The sequence below is a fragment of the Aptenodytes patagonicus genome, chromosome 9 (genome assembly GCF_965638725.1).
Source record: "Aptenodytes patagonicus chromosome 9, bAptPat1.pri.cur, whole genome shotgun sequence".
Taxonomy (NCBI): Eukaryota; Metazoa; Chordata; class Aves; order Sphenisciformes; family Spheniscidae; genus Aptenodytes; species Aptenodytes patagonicus.
In genome coordinates this window covers 23,426,576-23,442,869 of record NC_134957.1, presented here as the reverse complement: position 1 = coordinate 23,442,869, position 16,294 = coordinate 23,426,576, and the positions used below count along the sequence as shown (strand labels likewise).

The following is a 16,294-nucleotide window of genomic DNA, read 5'->3' as shown; positions in this document are numbered from 1 at the left end:
AATAAAAATGGAGGAAAAACTACCCTTGCACTAATACAAACTGGTAGAAATTTGTATTCCCAGGTCTTTGCATATGTATATGTATGCATATATATAAATATGTATGTATACACACACATTATATATAGCTTTTTCAGTTGACGTAAGATACTTCAGTAAGAAGCCGTGTATAAAAAGAAATATAAAAGGAAGTTTTATGAAATGCATAAGACAGAAAACTTCAGTCAGTAAGAAAAAAAGAACTTGGGGATGAAAATATAAGTAAGGGCTAACCAGACCTGTAAAAGCCTTTGTTAGGCTTGTTATCTTATCTTCCATTGCTAGCTGGCAATACAGAGAAATTATTAAAAAATAAAACCAAAGAAAAATATCTCAAACTATACATACAGAGGAATGTTTGGCACCTCTGTAGAAAATCAGTCCTCTGCACACTTGAAATGGAAGTTATACATAAAGGTCAGTCTCCAGGTAATAAAACCCAAGTTCTCTTCAAGACTAGCTCAGAAATACACCATTTTCAAGTTTAAAGCACAGGGACAGGTTCTAGCTGTGTTTTCAGCATGTCTGTATTGTAGTAAAGATGTAAAGTGCATTTTCTCCACTCCATTGATTTGCCCTATAAAAGAACCAATTGCAATTGCAATTCTTCTCCCCTCCAGCGTAAGCAGGTGCACTCTCCTGATTCCTTTAAGAGACCCACAAGAAGCAGGGAGCCTGGAAGAGGCACAGGGTACCCCTTTGCACCCCAGGCTGGGGAAATGAAAGCAAGGAGCGTAAAGTTATACTCCACGGATAACGCAGCAGAGAACTGCATTGCACACCAAAGGATTCAGAGTTATCTATTTCGATCTACACTAATGTGAAGGTTGCTTTTCTTGATGTGCTATCCTGATTGACATTATCTCTAATCCAGAGGCACTTCATTAAGAAATTGCCAAGAATCAACATTTTGACTGTTTCAGCCTTTAACTGCCAAAGCTGGTTAATTTTTCGGCAAACTGAAGGAAGGATAGTCACTCTGCAGGTAGGTGCAACTTGTTCAATGACGGTTCGAGTCACTTTTGGGTGCGCAGCAGGCAAGCTCTCCTGTAGTTTTACACTAACTGGACACATCAGGCCTCTTGGCTTTGTTGTGGCAATCCACCTGGTTACCAATTTCCCCTTCATCTGGCATCACGTTTTAGGATGGAGCTTCTTTTGGGCAGGATGCTTCTGTAAGCAAAGGAACAAGATAGCCTACTTTTCAGAGCTAATTTCTTTTTAAAAGTGTGGACGTGAGGAAGGTGGCAGAGGGTGGGATGTGACTTAAAAGCAGATGGAAATGCAGAAGAACAGTTGCTTAGCACCTATAAAAGTCAGGCCCACTTCTTCACAAGATATGTATGTATTTAGGTACCCATATTTAGGCATCCACATTTGAGTTTTGGCCTCTAAATAACCTAAATCCGTCACAGGTTTTTTGGAATGTGCAGTTGACTAAATAAACAAAGATAATAAAAGTCACAAGAATCATGCTGCGGTCCTGGCAGCAATCAGCTCTTCGGCACTCGGGGACAGCTTTTGTATTACCTATGCTCCTGTTGGGAGCTTTGCCATCTATTAATGAATGAAAGAGACATCAGAAAAAGGCGCTGTAGAAACTTGATTCCACAATGATTTCTCAGCCAGTGGGACAATAAGGGATCAGCCAGCAGCCTTCTTGCCTTTGTCTGAGCAAGAGATGCAAATTGGAGTCAGAGTCAATTATTCAACCTAGACTATTTTATGTGGGCATGTGTATGTTTTGGAATGAGTCTGTAGCATCTATTTCTCTGGGACCAAATTGATACAACACGGCAGGACAGAGAGCATTTCAGAAATGTTAAAAAAAAAGAAAAAGCCTGTAGAAATGCTAGATTGACAGCCAAGAAAAATGTGCTCAAAAGCACTTGGAAGCTGAAAACATTTCTTTTACATTCTACTCTATTTCTTAGTCAATTAGGAAAACTCACCTGATAAAAGGAGCAAGAAATTACCCTGCTTAATGACACAGATAAGGGGAGAAAACAGAAGCATTTAGTTCCCATAAGCATCTCTTGTCTTTGTCTCAGCCTGCTTTTTATGCCTGGATTATGCTAACACTATTAATCTTCGTGTCTGTGACTAACTCCTGGGTTTTTATGTTAGTGACCTGATTCTGCACTAACATGCTCCTCCCAGTTTGGTGAAGCTCCCCATGTGATCTATTCTTCCCCCTAAATAAAGTTGAAAAATTTGGCTGGGATCAGTGAGTGCTGCTGAGGTAGCGGGTGTGTGGAGCTATTCCACCCTCCCCGCATCTGCAGCACAAATAACGCGCCTGTTCAGCACTATCTGCCTCTCGGTTTTAAAGACCAAGGGGGGACAGAGACTGGCCAGTTCGCAAGGTCTCAGGCTACCTCCATGGTCAGCACGGGCTCCCAGCCTTGCCACCCCCTGATCACTCTCCCCTTTTGAAAGTAGCCCAGCGAGCCGAGGAAGATGTGGCCGGAGAAGGTGAGTACTGCATGGCTACGATGAATCCTTTGTGCGGAACCGGAGGCTCATTAGAAAGTGGAGGAGGGAGGGGGCAGCGGTCGCAATTTTTTAAATGGACACAGTCAAAAGCCTCCTTTCCTTCCCCATTATGCAAAGGGCACATGTGCCCCTTTCAGAGGGAATCTACCTAATGAGCTGATTTCCTGACAAAGCTCATTTTCCTGGCACAGAGCGCAGCAGCAAAAAGCCCAAGCGTCGGAAACCGCCTGCTGCAGACGTGCCGTTTGTCCGGCTGGGCAGGCGGGTGCCTCGCCGGGCGCAGCTCAGAGGGCTGCTCCCGCTGCATCCTGCTCCAGCCCTGCACAGCCTCCCAACCGGGGGCATGGCACGGTGCGGTACCTGGCATGCGGGGCTGGCACAGCACCTGGCGTCGCAGCACCTGGTGTGCGGGGCTAGCACGGCACGGCTGGCACCCGGCGCGCGGGGTTGGCATGGCATGGCACCGCGATACCCAGCGTGCGGAGCTGGCACCTGGTGTGCAAGGCTGGCACAGCATAGCACTGCACAGCGCGGTACCAGCATGCAGGCTGGCATGGCACAGCACCGCACTGGGCAGCGCGGTACCAGCGTGCGGGACTGGCACGGCACAGCATGGAGCAGAGCAGCATCCAGGGCTGCGCTGCTCACCCCGCTGCCCCCCGGCCCGGCCCAGGGCCACTCATGGCCCCCACTGGGGCTATCCAGCTCTAGTCAGAGGCATGACCGTCCTCCCCTGGGTACCAGCAGCTTTCCACAATTACACCCACCACACACCCACCCTCACAAAGACACATGTAACATCCTCCCTCATAGCACAAAGGTGCGCCGAACACCCCTATAAACACACCCTCCTCTCATGCAATGTGCATCTTTCTCTCCGTTCCCACCGGGGCCCCAGAGACCCCTCACCCTTTCCCATTCATCATGCACCCGCTTCTCCACATGCATGTAAGCCTCCTCCTCCTCAGTTACCTGTGTCACTTGTCTCCTTTGTTCACCCACAGAAGTAGCACACCCCTTCCCCCCCTATACATACACCTGGTCAGTATGTCTTGCTACCTATGGATGAAGGCTGAACCCTTCAACCCACAAAGTGGGGAAGGTGACATGCCCCTCATCCCCTTCCACCCACGGCTAAAGCAGTGCACAGGTACCTGCCGTGTAACCCACTGATCTCTAACACATTAACAGATCTCAAATGCATTTCACACAACTTTTCCCCTTTGGAATGTGATTTGGAGCTAAAAGGAAAGTCAACACTGACCAGTAAGCACTGAATGCTTAAAGAAAGTCTTTATTCCCTTCTCCCCCCTCGCCTACTCCTTTAGCCTCAGTGCTGGGACCAGCTTACTGCACACCAGTTCTACCCACCCCAGAGACAAGCTACCTGGGCTTTAAGACTGGGAGAGGAAGACAGGGTGCTTTCTGCTTACCTAGAACTCTCAAATTAGACAGAGACTGTCCCCATTCCATGCTGTGGGAAAAGAAATGTTATCTTATTCCAGAAATGTACAGACACAAAGTAGCTGCATCTAAAGTGACATTCATCACTCCCCCTCTCAGCCCCCTACTCCCTCCCACCCTTTAACTTACTATTTTTCTTGCACAATTTTAAAGGTGAAATTCCCTGAGTATTGAATATACTGTAGTCCTATAGGGACTGTAACTATCCATCAAGAACAGGCACACTGGCTGGAAGGAGAAGAGTTTTCTTTTTAAATGAGTTGGATGAATACTTGAATGTTCAAACAATCTTTTGCTCTTCGGCACATTTAAAAAAAAAAAAAAAATGTTATCCCTGCAGGAGTTTCAATCTTGGCAGATTTTAGATCCAAGAGAAAGGCTGCAAAGCATCCCATTCGTAATTACTTTCCTTGCTAGCAGTAGGGAAGGAGAAAAAAGGAGAGGAGAGATTAAAAAAGGGAGGGGGATACAAAAGCAGATCTCATTTGTTCATTTCTCTTTCTCAACCAATTAGCCCAGAATCAGAACCCTCCTTCACCTGCAAAGAAAATGAGAATTTAATGAAAAGGCCACCGATTGTCTTAAGATCTTATTTTATGAAGGTTCTTAGGTTTTGGTTTTGTTCATTTGAATTCAGCTCTAAACAGCTTTCAGTTTTTGTTTATCCTATAACTCAAGAGACCAATTAAACATCCACTTGTACCTGGACTGGTAAGTACTTGTTCTGACTCCAAAAAACATGTAGCACAGAGCATTAGGACAAACTGAGCCTAGAAACAGGCAAATGGAAAAAATCGCTGAGCAAGTTTAAGCATCAGTGTAGGCTAGGGAATTGTTTGCACCCAAGGATTTGTGTTTTCAGAGTAACGTTTAAAATATAGACTAATGGAAAAATTCACAGGCTGCCTCTGCAATCGCAGGATGTAATTGCCCCTGATTTTGAAAGGTGTGTGGGTAGAACAGCATAGAATGTTGTGCAAAAGAAATTAATATGAACTAAATTAGCAAAAAGTTAACCATGAAAGACAATTTCAGAGGGAAAAAAGAAGCCACATTTTATGGGGTACATTTTTTAGCCGATAACATAAGATTGTTCCTTTAGTAGGAAAAACAAAGAATGGCTTATCAGGAAAAGCTGTGCTCCAAAAAGAGGAATATTGTGTGCTGTTTTAAGAAAAACAATCTCAACATAGTTTTTAAAATGCAGTGAAGCCTATTCTGTTCAACTGTTTAGAGAACAGCACTTTGATACAGCACTGTTTTCCAAGTTTAAAAGAAAAGGGAAAAATATCCAAACCCTTCCCCAAATACGAGCACGTGAAAGGAATGAGACCATGTCTCTTCCTAGCATGTGTTATTACAGCATGCCTAAGCCTCAGTCAGCACACCTATTGGGAGCATTTAATATACAGTTTCAAAGCTACCTTAAGTGTTACACAAGGATTTCATTGATCAGGATGATAAACTTTCTTCACACCACTATATAGACAAGAAGGATAAAATATCTCTCACATGTACATTTTAGTAACCCCAGTTTAAGGAAGGAATTCGTCAAGCGTTCAGTTTATAACATGACTTATGTGTAGTTTGTTCCTGGTAACAAGCACCAGCAGCTTCCATAAGGGTTGGGACTTTGTACAGACAAAAGATAGTATTTGCCAAAACATGCAGTTACAAGAAGGCTGTAACCACACCTAAAAAGCTCCTGGTGTTTATCAAATCACAGTTATACCAAACTAACATGTTATACTGTCATGAGAAGTCACCAATAAAATCAGTGGGATGAATATCAATTTCAGAGAAAGTCTAAATCTACAACACAACAGGTCTGTTGCTTCAATTGCTCTACGCTGCAGGGACTACTTAATTAAAATTAAAACCTTAAAACCCAGAATTAGCTCCATATGGGTTCTCTATAAGCTAAATGCCCAGGAAAACAGTATGTTACATTTATGGTCCACACTAAGCACAGACACCTACCCACATGAGTTCTTCTGGAACATAAAAGCAGATGTCCTGAGTAGTCGCACAGCCTGCAACTTCCATCTGAATCGACAGAAGCTGTTTTGCCCAGCATCTCTCAATGCAGAGGTAAGAAGGTATCAGGTTCTGCTCTAAAATTACTTGCTTTTGTCATACACAAACTGACCCTCAAAGTTATCCAAGCCCACTGCAGCTTTAAGGAGGATCAGGATCCCCCTAGATATCATCCCTTTTATAGGAACAAGATTGAACTTTCTGTTGACTTACGGATCTGACCGATGCTGGAATGAGTTATTACAAGTGCTTCCAAAACTTGCAGTCTTCTCCTCTTCTTGCATAAGGGAGGAGAAAACCTCAAGTATAATGAAGACAAAACAGGCTGAACAACTGCTAAAAGCAGAGTTTTCCTGCTCACTAGGATAAAAATAGTGTAAAGCATTCTGAGAGACCAGGGCTAGAATTTTATACGCTTAATTAAAAGATTAATTGACTTGCTTAAATCTTTATCTAAGTTGCCAGTTATATCACAGGACGTAATCGCAAGGGGTTTATGCAAATTAAGTGTCTAAGGATGACTGTGTAAAAATCTATATTACATCATTTTTTCTATTTTGTTTTGAGATTAACAATACGGAACACAAAGGCATAAAGAGGTTGTTTGATTTTAGGACTTTGCAGATAAATCTATGGTGTTTAACACCTACAAACCTGGTGACACTACAAACGTACCTGAAGTGTCCTTCTGTAACAACCCGATGTTTATTAGTTAAGCCCATACCCCCAAAGTACACAGAACCTACTGGAAAGTATGAAGCCTAACTGGCTCTCAGCTGAAAGCTGATCAGCACTTTGTAGACTTGAAACCGTAAGGTTTCCAAAGGTATTTTAAGCATCCAAAGCTAAAAACAGATGTGTACTAGTAAGTACACGGATTTTGAAAATGGCAAGGGTGGTCTCATGTACATATTTAAAATACTCCTAAAATCTGGCCCTTCGTTCTTACACATGAGGTTACAGAAGATGCAGTGAAAAATAAGTAGCAAGGCTAAAACATCTCACTACATGCTTTTTGAAGCCTTTCCTGCCTTCTACCATTCCTTTCTCCTTTCCCTCCCTCCCTCCTCCTTGTCCCCGCTTTCATTTGCTCTCACTCCAGCTTTCATCTGCAATTTTGTGCACAAGTGTATTAGTAGATGTCTTGCTACACTAGCTCTGGAGGAGGAGAAAAGAATCATTTACAACATGATGGATACATTTCATACAAATGTTTTTACATCAAAAAGATGCAAATTTAGAGAAAGGAGGCACATTCTTCCATGATGCAATAAAAATGGAAGAGACAATTTGAAAGGCAGCAGGGAAATTTACAAGCAAGCTGAAGGCAGAAAGAAAGCAAGCCTGAAACTATATTAAAAAGCCAATATATATTTAAGATGCTAGGAGTAATTCAACATTTGAAAATGTACAGTGTATGTACAGATGAGTACATGAGAGAGAGACACGCACACAAAGATAGAAAAAAAACCATTCTCCTACTACTGAAATCAAAAAGATTTTTTATATTAATTCACAAGGAGCAGGTTTATAGTTTCAGGTCAGTCATCTTTACTTTGGAAAGATGTTTTTGTGTTCATTTGAGAACAGTATTACACATTTTTCCCACTTGCTGCTGGTTTACATGTCCTTATCAACCATTCTTAATCAATATTATCAGGAAGTCAAAGGAAGTTTGAGTTAGCCTAAGGGTCAGGTATGTACAATCAGCTTCCTATTAAAACAACAAAACTGCAGTAGCTCACGTATAATTTCTGGCCTTCATCCTTCCCACGAAGCTGAAGATTTCAGACATTCACCGACCTCGGTCCTTCCTTTAACTGAAACACAGAATCAGAAAACAGAGTTATCCTAACGATAAAAAAACCCAAACCATAGACAATTAAAACTTCATACAAGCCTGGTCTCCCACCCAGCATTTTGACTTTTTTATTTATTTATTTATTAAGGATTCAGTGCAAATCATCATTACTCTTTTTAATATAACACTGATAACGTTATTACCACCAAGTCACTAGCAAATAGAGGCAAGTTTTGCCCTTATAAAAAGGGAGGAGTCTCAGTGAAATCAAAAAGCTGTCGATCAACATTCTTATCTCTTTTCAGTAATTCAGTATTTGACAGATGCCAATAACCTGAATTAATATTTGAGACACTGATTTTTGTTACAGTAATTTCCTTTGTTCCTCTCATATAAATTGCATCCAACCTGCTCTTACTTTCCACCCTCAAAAACTACACAGAACCTCAAAAATATGTTTATCTCTTTGTCGGAGTACTCTACTTAGAGGCACAAAGGTCAAGCTTGACGAGCAAAAGGAAAGACAATGCCTGTCTTAAGGATATTACAAAACAAGGAGCAGATTTTGTCCTCCCCATCTTATACTGTTGTACTTTACTTTAAACATTAGCTTGCTAAAATAGAAAGATATGAAAACATGAGCCATGGTAGCAAAGTCTATCTCTAGGCAAGAACATGCACTATATCAATAGCCTATGCTTATGTAAGTATCAAAGTAAAACATTACTATTTCATTAAAAGTTTTAGAAATGTATTCAGCTTACAGATATTCTAATATGCTTTCATGAAAAATTTCTTCCAACAAATCAGTATTTCCAGACCAAAAAATATCACTCAAGTTATTTTTGTAAATACCTGAACCTTTCTAATATATTTTATTAGACGTTAATGGGAATTAAATGTGCACAGTCCTGAGATACTAGTTTGCATGTTCATAATGCTCAGACAAAATACACTACAGACTTATGACTCACACAAAAACAACAAAACAATGTAAGAGTAATTTATTCTCTACAGTTTGAATTAAATTAGAGCATGGACAATGAAGAATGTTTTGGGTTTTTTTTAATAGAAAGTTTTCTCATGAGAATGTGTTGACATTGAAACCTCAGTAGATGGAGCCTGACTCAACTTGAAATGTGTGCTTCATTTGTGTGTGTACGAGTGTGTACTTAATACAATGATTACAGATAACACGAAGAGTCTTAAAATTTAAGCAGAGTACTAGAGGTCCAACTTTTTCTCAGAAACTGAAATCTCAGTAGGACGTTGCAATACGAGCTGATGCGAAGACATTTACCTCTGCTACTACTGTGGTCTCACCAGTGCTGAGTAGAGGTGAATAATCACGTCCCTCAACTTGCTGACAACACTCTAATGCAGGCGAGGATGCCATTGGGCTTTACAACAAGAGCACAATGCTGGCTCACGTTCAGCTTGGTGTTCACCAGGACTCCCAGGTCCTTTTCTGCAAAGCTGCTTTCCAGCCAGCTGGCCCCCAGCATGTACCTGTGCATGAGGCTGTTCCTCTCCAGGGGCAGGTCTTTGCTTTTCCCCTTGTTGAACTTCATGAGGTTCCTCTCTGTCCGCTTCTCCAGCCTGTTGAGGCCCCTCTGAATGGCAACATAACTATCTGGTTTATCAGCCACTCCTCCTAGTTTTGTATCATTTGCAAACCTGCTGAGCATGCACTCTATCTCATCATCTAAGTCATCGATGATGACATTGAACAGCACTGACCCCAACGTCAACCCCTAGGATACTCCACTACTGAGTTGCCTCCAAGCGGACTTTGTGCTGCTGATCTCAACCCTTTGAGAGCAGCAGCTCAGCCAGTTTTAAATCCACCTCACTGTCCATTTATCCAGTCTATATTTCATCAGTTTGCCTATGAAATGGTCTGGAAGACAGTGTAAAAAGCCTCTCCAAAGTCAAGATAAACAACATCCACTGCTCTCCTTCATCCACTCGGCTAATAATTTCATTGTAGAAGGCTACCAGGTTGGTCAAGGTTATTTTCCCTCTCATATACCCATGCTGACTACACCCAGTTACCTTCTTGTCCTTAATATGTTTGGAAACTGTTTCCAAGAAGATTTGCTATGTTACCTTCCCAAGGGACTGAAGTGAGACTGACCAGCCTGTACTTTCCCAGATCCTCCTTCTTGTCCTTCTTGAAGATAGGAATGAAATGAAATGTACTTGCTTCCAGTCCTCTGAAACCTCCCACAGGTCACCATGACCTTTAAAAACTTATTGAGAATGGCCTTGCAATGATACTGCATCCAGCTTCCTCAGCACTTCATGGGTGTATCCCAACAGCTCCCATGGGTTTGTGAATGTTCAGTAGTTTCTTTAAGCATTCCCTAACTTGATATTCTCATATCAAGAGTAAGTCCTCACTGTGCCATTCTTTTCTACTGGTCTTAGGGGGCTAGGATTGCTGAGGGCAAATCTGACCAGTAAAGACTGAAGCAAAGAAGGTATTGAGTGCTTTGGCCTCTTCCATGTCCTTGGTCATCACATCCCCTGCCCCATTCAGGTCCACATTTGCCCTAGCTTTTCTTTTGTGGCAGATATACCTATAGAAGCCCATCCTGTTGCATTTATGTTCCTTGCAAGACTCACCTCCCAACAGGCTTTGGCTTTCCAAACCCCATCCCTGCATGGTCAGATGGTGTTGCTCTATTCCTCCTGGGTCACCTGTCTCTGCTTCTACCTCCTGCATGCTTCCTTTTTATGTTTGAGTTTTGTCAGGAGCTCCTCATCCATCCATGCAGACCTCCTGCCAACATCACTTGATTTCCTGGACATTGGGATGGACCGCTCCTGAGTTTGGAGGAGGTGATCGTTGGAAATCAACCAGATCTCCTGGACCCCTCTTCTCTCCAAGAGTGTCCTACATGAGAGTCTTCCAAGCAAGTCCCTGAAAAGGCCAAGGACTGCTCTCCTGAGCTTCCACGGCAGCACTCTGGTTGTGTGAGCCAGGTCTGTGATCTCAGTGAGATCATCACCTTGCAACTTCACAAAGACCTCCAATTCCTCCTCTTGTTTCTTCTCCACACTCCGTGCATTAGTGTACAGGCACTTCAGATCAACACCCAGTCATGGTGATTACTAGGAAAAAGCAAGAGCTTCTCCCATAAAGCTTTCTTCTTGGCACTTGCTTACTTCTGTGCAGACACTTGAGGTGGGCCCCCTTCAGCCATGTTTTGCAATTTTTGAGGTTTCTCTCATCCACATCACCCTGCACCCTTTGCTTGCCAACCTGATTCACCAACTCATCCACAAGCAACAGGAAGAAGCATTCTTTGCCCTCAAGAAGCTTAAAAGCAAGGCAGACTAGAAAATGGTGGTAGCATTGCCGTATTACCCACAGACACTGAGTGGTTTGGTCATAGACACTCAAGAGTCTGCAGCAGAGCAGAATCCTCAGACATTGTTTTGAAGGGCAGGGATTTGTCCACAAAAGCAGTCTCCTTCTCCCAAAATGCAGCTGAAGCACAAGCAGTACTTTGCAGACTTAAGATTTTTTAAAAGCATTCCTGTTTTGTTTTTGAAAATACACGTACCTGAACTGGTGGTGAAATGGAGTTACAAATAACATCCACTCACCTTCTTGGAACAGTACCGTACAGTACCAGATGCCTAATGATTTTATATCTTTTATATTTTATATTCCCCATAGGAATCTGATAGCTGTGGATACAGATGAGATGAGATACAGGTGCAGGCAAGTATGACAAGACCTGATTTTCATTAGTGCTGAGACATTCCACCCTCCTGGACTTTCATGTGGGTGGTGGACACTTAGCTACTCCATAAATCAGAAGAGCATTTCTCAGTTTCTTAGGTTCTTTTATTGCAGTTTCTTTCTTTAGGCTACGTGAGAAAGATGTTGAATACATAGCCAAGTAGCACTAAAATATTCTATTGTCATAACCTCCTGATATACGACTTGCCAGTAGTGCAACACGTAGACATTCATCAAAGATGTGGTATGTTGCACTTGTTCCCTTATGTGAAATGAACTTTCAATCAGCTTTACAAACACGTATTTTTTTGTCCTAAACTACAGTAGAATCTGGCTTTTAAACTTTCTTTAAAATCAACACTTATTTTTGACTATGTGAACATATTGTTCCAAACTGGCAAGAACTGCTCATTTACATCTTTTAACATCAACAGAATGCTAATCTATAGTAAACAGTCTTTATTACAAACAAGAATGTGCTGTTAATTAGTAAGAGAGACCCTCAGTTCTCTGCTAGCCTGAGTGGGATGAACCACAGATTTCTATGAAGAGGATGAATTACAATTGCATCCCATCAAACAGAGCATCTCCAAACAGTCCGTTATGCTGCAAGATCTCTGAAACCTAATTTTGGCCTCAAAGCATTTGGGAATAGGGTGAAGGGGGTTTAGAGCAATCTGTTATTTGAAATAAATAGCTCTGAAAGTGCTTACAGCTCCTCAGAGTAAAATATCCTGGGGCCAAATCCTATTGTCCTGAGTGGAAGCAGAAATCAGTAAGAGCGGACCCGCCTCATTCCTCATCAGATTTAACCCTAAAATGAGATTTGGAACAGGGGAGGGAAGGGGGGGGGCAGACCAGCTCTTAACTTCAGAACTGCTCAGATGAGTAAATTTTTTAGGATTTGTCACACACAGCATGTATCAAAGCCAAATGACTTAAATGTATTTGGAATTCCATCAGAATTATGGAAAAGTAAGGTTTTTAAACTCTAGATTAGAGCTCACTGCCTTTAGGGGAGCTCACCTCTTAAATAATCCTGTGTCATTTTTCACCCAGGTCATTTTTCCAGATTTCCAATCAGTGAGGACATCTCCTAAACTCCAGTATAACGAGGATAAAAACCCCAAATCAAAATCCTCTCCAGACAAGCCAAGTCTGAGAGAAAATATCAAAGAAGAGGGGAAAATAAAAACCCTTCGTTAACATGAGAGGTCCTGTTTTGTAGCTGATTTTGTTAATGCCTATGATGTTAGCAAAACCAAGCCTGCCCCTCAGTAAAAAAATATGCCTTTGATTTCACTCTCTTTTGGGAATATTTGGAGGAAGAAAAAAAAACCTCTCACTGAACAAATTCCTAAGATATAAACTACACTTGTTGCAGTGCTTGTTTTTCTTTTAAGCCTGAGGATAAGCCCTGCCACCACAACGTTACTGGAAAATTGATTCGATTTTCTTCAATTATCTGTTCAAGAAAACAAAGAATCACAAACTGGCAGTCAGCTAAGCAGCTTTCCCCTGCCCCTTGATAAAGACGACAACAGTGCACACACGTTTCTGACTATAGAACTTCGGATATAGATGACCTGTGCTGTAAACTTTGTGGCACACACTGTTATTCCTATGCTCCCTGGCTTCATAAACAAACAAAGCTTCTGAGCCTCATCTATGCCTGGAGAACCTGAGTAGAAAACTGTCTTACGAATGACACAGGTGACAAGGGAATCATAGCCCTTGCTTCTTCAGAAATTTTGACCGAGTGAGAACAACTACTGAAACCCAATGAGGCCCAAGTTCAAAGAAGTTCCTGTACCCGCACTTTTGGCCTCAACAGACTATGAAAACTTTGCAAAACTAAACACAACAAGAGACACTGAAACTAAGCAGCTAGAGGGGTCCCTCTCATCCACTATTGCACTGATAATAGTGCTGATTATTATTTTCTCTTTGATAATGACATCCCTAGTAACCTACTGTTTTCACAAGTGGAAACTGAGAGGTAAAAAACTGCAGAAAGCACAAGAGGAGTATCAGAAAGACCACGAAAAGAGCATTTGTCAAAGCACGCCTGGACTTGTTTCATAAAAAAAAAGGATCCACCATGAAATACTCTTGCATTACCTGAAAATGAAAATAATAAAAGAATGGCAACTATGAAATTTCCAAGCAAATATATCCTCGTTTTATCTCATTTATAAGAGTTGTTAGCAGTTTGGAGATTTCCTACAGCTTTATTATACATATATATATTTATATATTTAGTCTCATTTGTGCACAGTAAAACCAATGCAATCATGTATTTTTAATCTCTATTGTATTACTAAAACAGTAACTTTAAATCTGTTGCTCGCGCTCTTTCAAAAATCCACTGGCCCGTGGAAGGCAAAAGGTCAGATTTTGGTTAACGCAAACCAACACAACTGATAAAACTCAGTGGAGTTGTGTTGTCTTGCACTGATCTAATCATCTGGCTGAAGACTTTGAAATCCAATTGGAGTCTTCAGCAAATCAGATTCACAGACACTCAGCAGTAGCAGCCTGGTCCCGAAAGCCTGTAACTGAAGAACTCTTCATGTCTTCAGCAACAGTTCCATGCAGAAAGCATGCAGGACCAAGCCCCAAATTTGTTAGCAAATAGCGGTGGTACTTACCACTTAGGTGGTAAGTCACTATTTCTTTCACATAAGGTTCAGTGCCGAGAGGTGCTAGTGGCATTCCAACCATAAGTGGATTAAGGACATCCAACGTTAGCGGAACCTAACTTACCAAGGAAAGAGCAAGCCTAACGCACTTTTTTAAACTAGGCTTGTAATTATTTTTAAACCAACCATACAATAGTGTGTTTCTATTTTCATAGCCTGTAGTATTATATCACAGAAAAATGACAGATCTATTGTGAGTAGCATATATAAGTAATATTTTCTAACGAAGTGATGGATGTAATATTAATATACGTAATTGTTTTAAAAAGTAGAAAACGTGTAAAATTACAGACAAAAACCCTGCTCAAGTATACAGCTTGCTTGCTATTACCATTAATGCTGTATGTATTTTTAAACAAGCTATAATACTGTGATGATGCTGTAAACTTACTTCTGTAGGCAAAAAATGTTCTATTTAAAAATGTCAAAATGAAGGATGTAAATGTTCTTAAAGTGCTATCAACTAAAAATATGAATTTTCACAGAATATTTGAAAGGATTCTGTTACATGTTACAGATATATTTTACAAACGTATTTATGGATCATACACACTAGCCTATGTGAGAACAAACAGTACTATTTTATTACAAAATAAATTAATAAATAAGCAGTGAATATCCATGCCCAGAAGCTGGAAAATGTTTTTGTTTTTTTAAGGTACCCAGATCAATTCTATAGGTAATTTGAAAGATAGAGGACCTAGTACATTACTAACAGAAGGTATACACTCCCCCTCATTTCCCAGCCTCCCCCCATACAGATCATGTTGCTGTCAGCGCAGGCAAAGATCTTCAGAATCAGTTGTGGAAGAAAAAGGAACAGTTAGCTAGTTGCATAAAAACAATGCAAATGTAGTATTCATAAGATTAATATATGTATTCACAAAATTAAAAAACATTTTTTAAACACAGTGGCATTTAGAATACCAACTCTGTTGCAGGCAGTAGCAATTTGCACATAGTGTCTAGGTTAGCTCTTATTGAGTGGAGACAATAAAAAGTCATTCTCTGAAAATCATACTGAATGGTAATAAAATTACAATTGGAAGAACGCAAGTATATTTCAAAATGCTTTAAAAATACATAGCTGGAAGCACTCCAGCTCTTGCTGCAGTACGTATGTATGATTTGGAATAACTGCACTGAAAGCTACAAATCAGGTTTTTACTGAAGAAGAATCTGGGCGCTGTGTCAGCTAACAATTTCACGGGGGAACATGATCCCTTCCAGAAGCAAAACCTTGTCCTCAGTGCCACCAGTTTAAAATTTTTGTCAAGCTCCCAATATGAATAAATGGGTTCAGCTCCTCTTCGTGGAAGCTGATCAAACTGGCTATGGTAAAAAAAAAAACAAACAAACCAACCAAAAAACCCCAACCTGATTCCCGCCACACAACAAAACCATGACTGGGAGATGGATTTATGAAAAGACAGTGGCCCAAAGGGGGCCTGAAGCATTTAAGTTTTTAGTATAGCTTCAGAGAAAAGATTCCAGATTAATGTAAGGACTGCTGCACCAGTGGGACCAGGTTCCACCTGACTCTAGGTGATCTTGCTCAAGCAGGGGGCTGGACTAGATCACCTCCAGAGGTCCCTTCCAGCCTCCACCACTCTGTGATTACGTATTTCACAAGTAGCTGGAAATCAGTATTCAAACGTGTTTATCTTTGTTCCCAGTTCATATCCAGGCAAATTAATTGCACTAAAACTTCATTCCCATTCAAACACATTCTAGGAACCTATTGTGAATGAGATGGAAGTTTATCCTAGAGAAGAAACGAATACGAAGTCCCATGGTCCAACAGATGATTAGAAACAAGACTAAGGAATGACTGAGTCTGGAAGCCAGGCTAATTTTTTTTATAGAGAAAGCTAGGGCAAATGAAAGCAGAAATTACGTTGCTGCAGTCCACAGGAAACTGATTTCAATGATAATTTGAGGAATATAATTTTATCCAAAGGGTCAGTTATAAAGTATAACATCACGAAACCAGTTACCAGC

The 16,294-nt window shown here is 41.1% G+C and overlaps 1 protein-coding gene and 1 long non-coding RNA gene across 2 annotated transcripts in view; one reads left to right on the top strand and one right to left on the bottom strand.

The window, feature by feature from the left end:
• Window positions 1–2,282: 2,282 nt before the first annotated feature.
• LOC143164634 (uncharacterized) lies at window positions 2,283–14,924 on the top strand. Its single transcript, XR_012996108.1, has 3 exons — window positions 2,283–2,514; window positions 11,526–11,570; window positions 12,651–14,924. It is a non-coding gene; the product is annotated as an uncharacterized LOC143164634 (long non-coding RNA).
• Window positions 7,505–16,294, bottom strand: part of C9H8orf48 (chromosome 9 C8orf48 homolog) — a 28,699-nt gene continuing 19,909 nt past the window's right edge. The window contains 1 exon segment of the mRNA XM_076347482.1: window positions 7,505–7,856. Within this exon segment, the coding sequence (XP_076203597.1) occupies window positions 7,853–7,856 (4 nt within the window). The 3' untranslated portion in view covers window positions 7,505–7,852.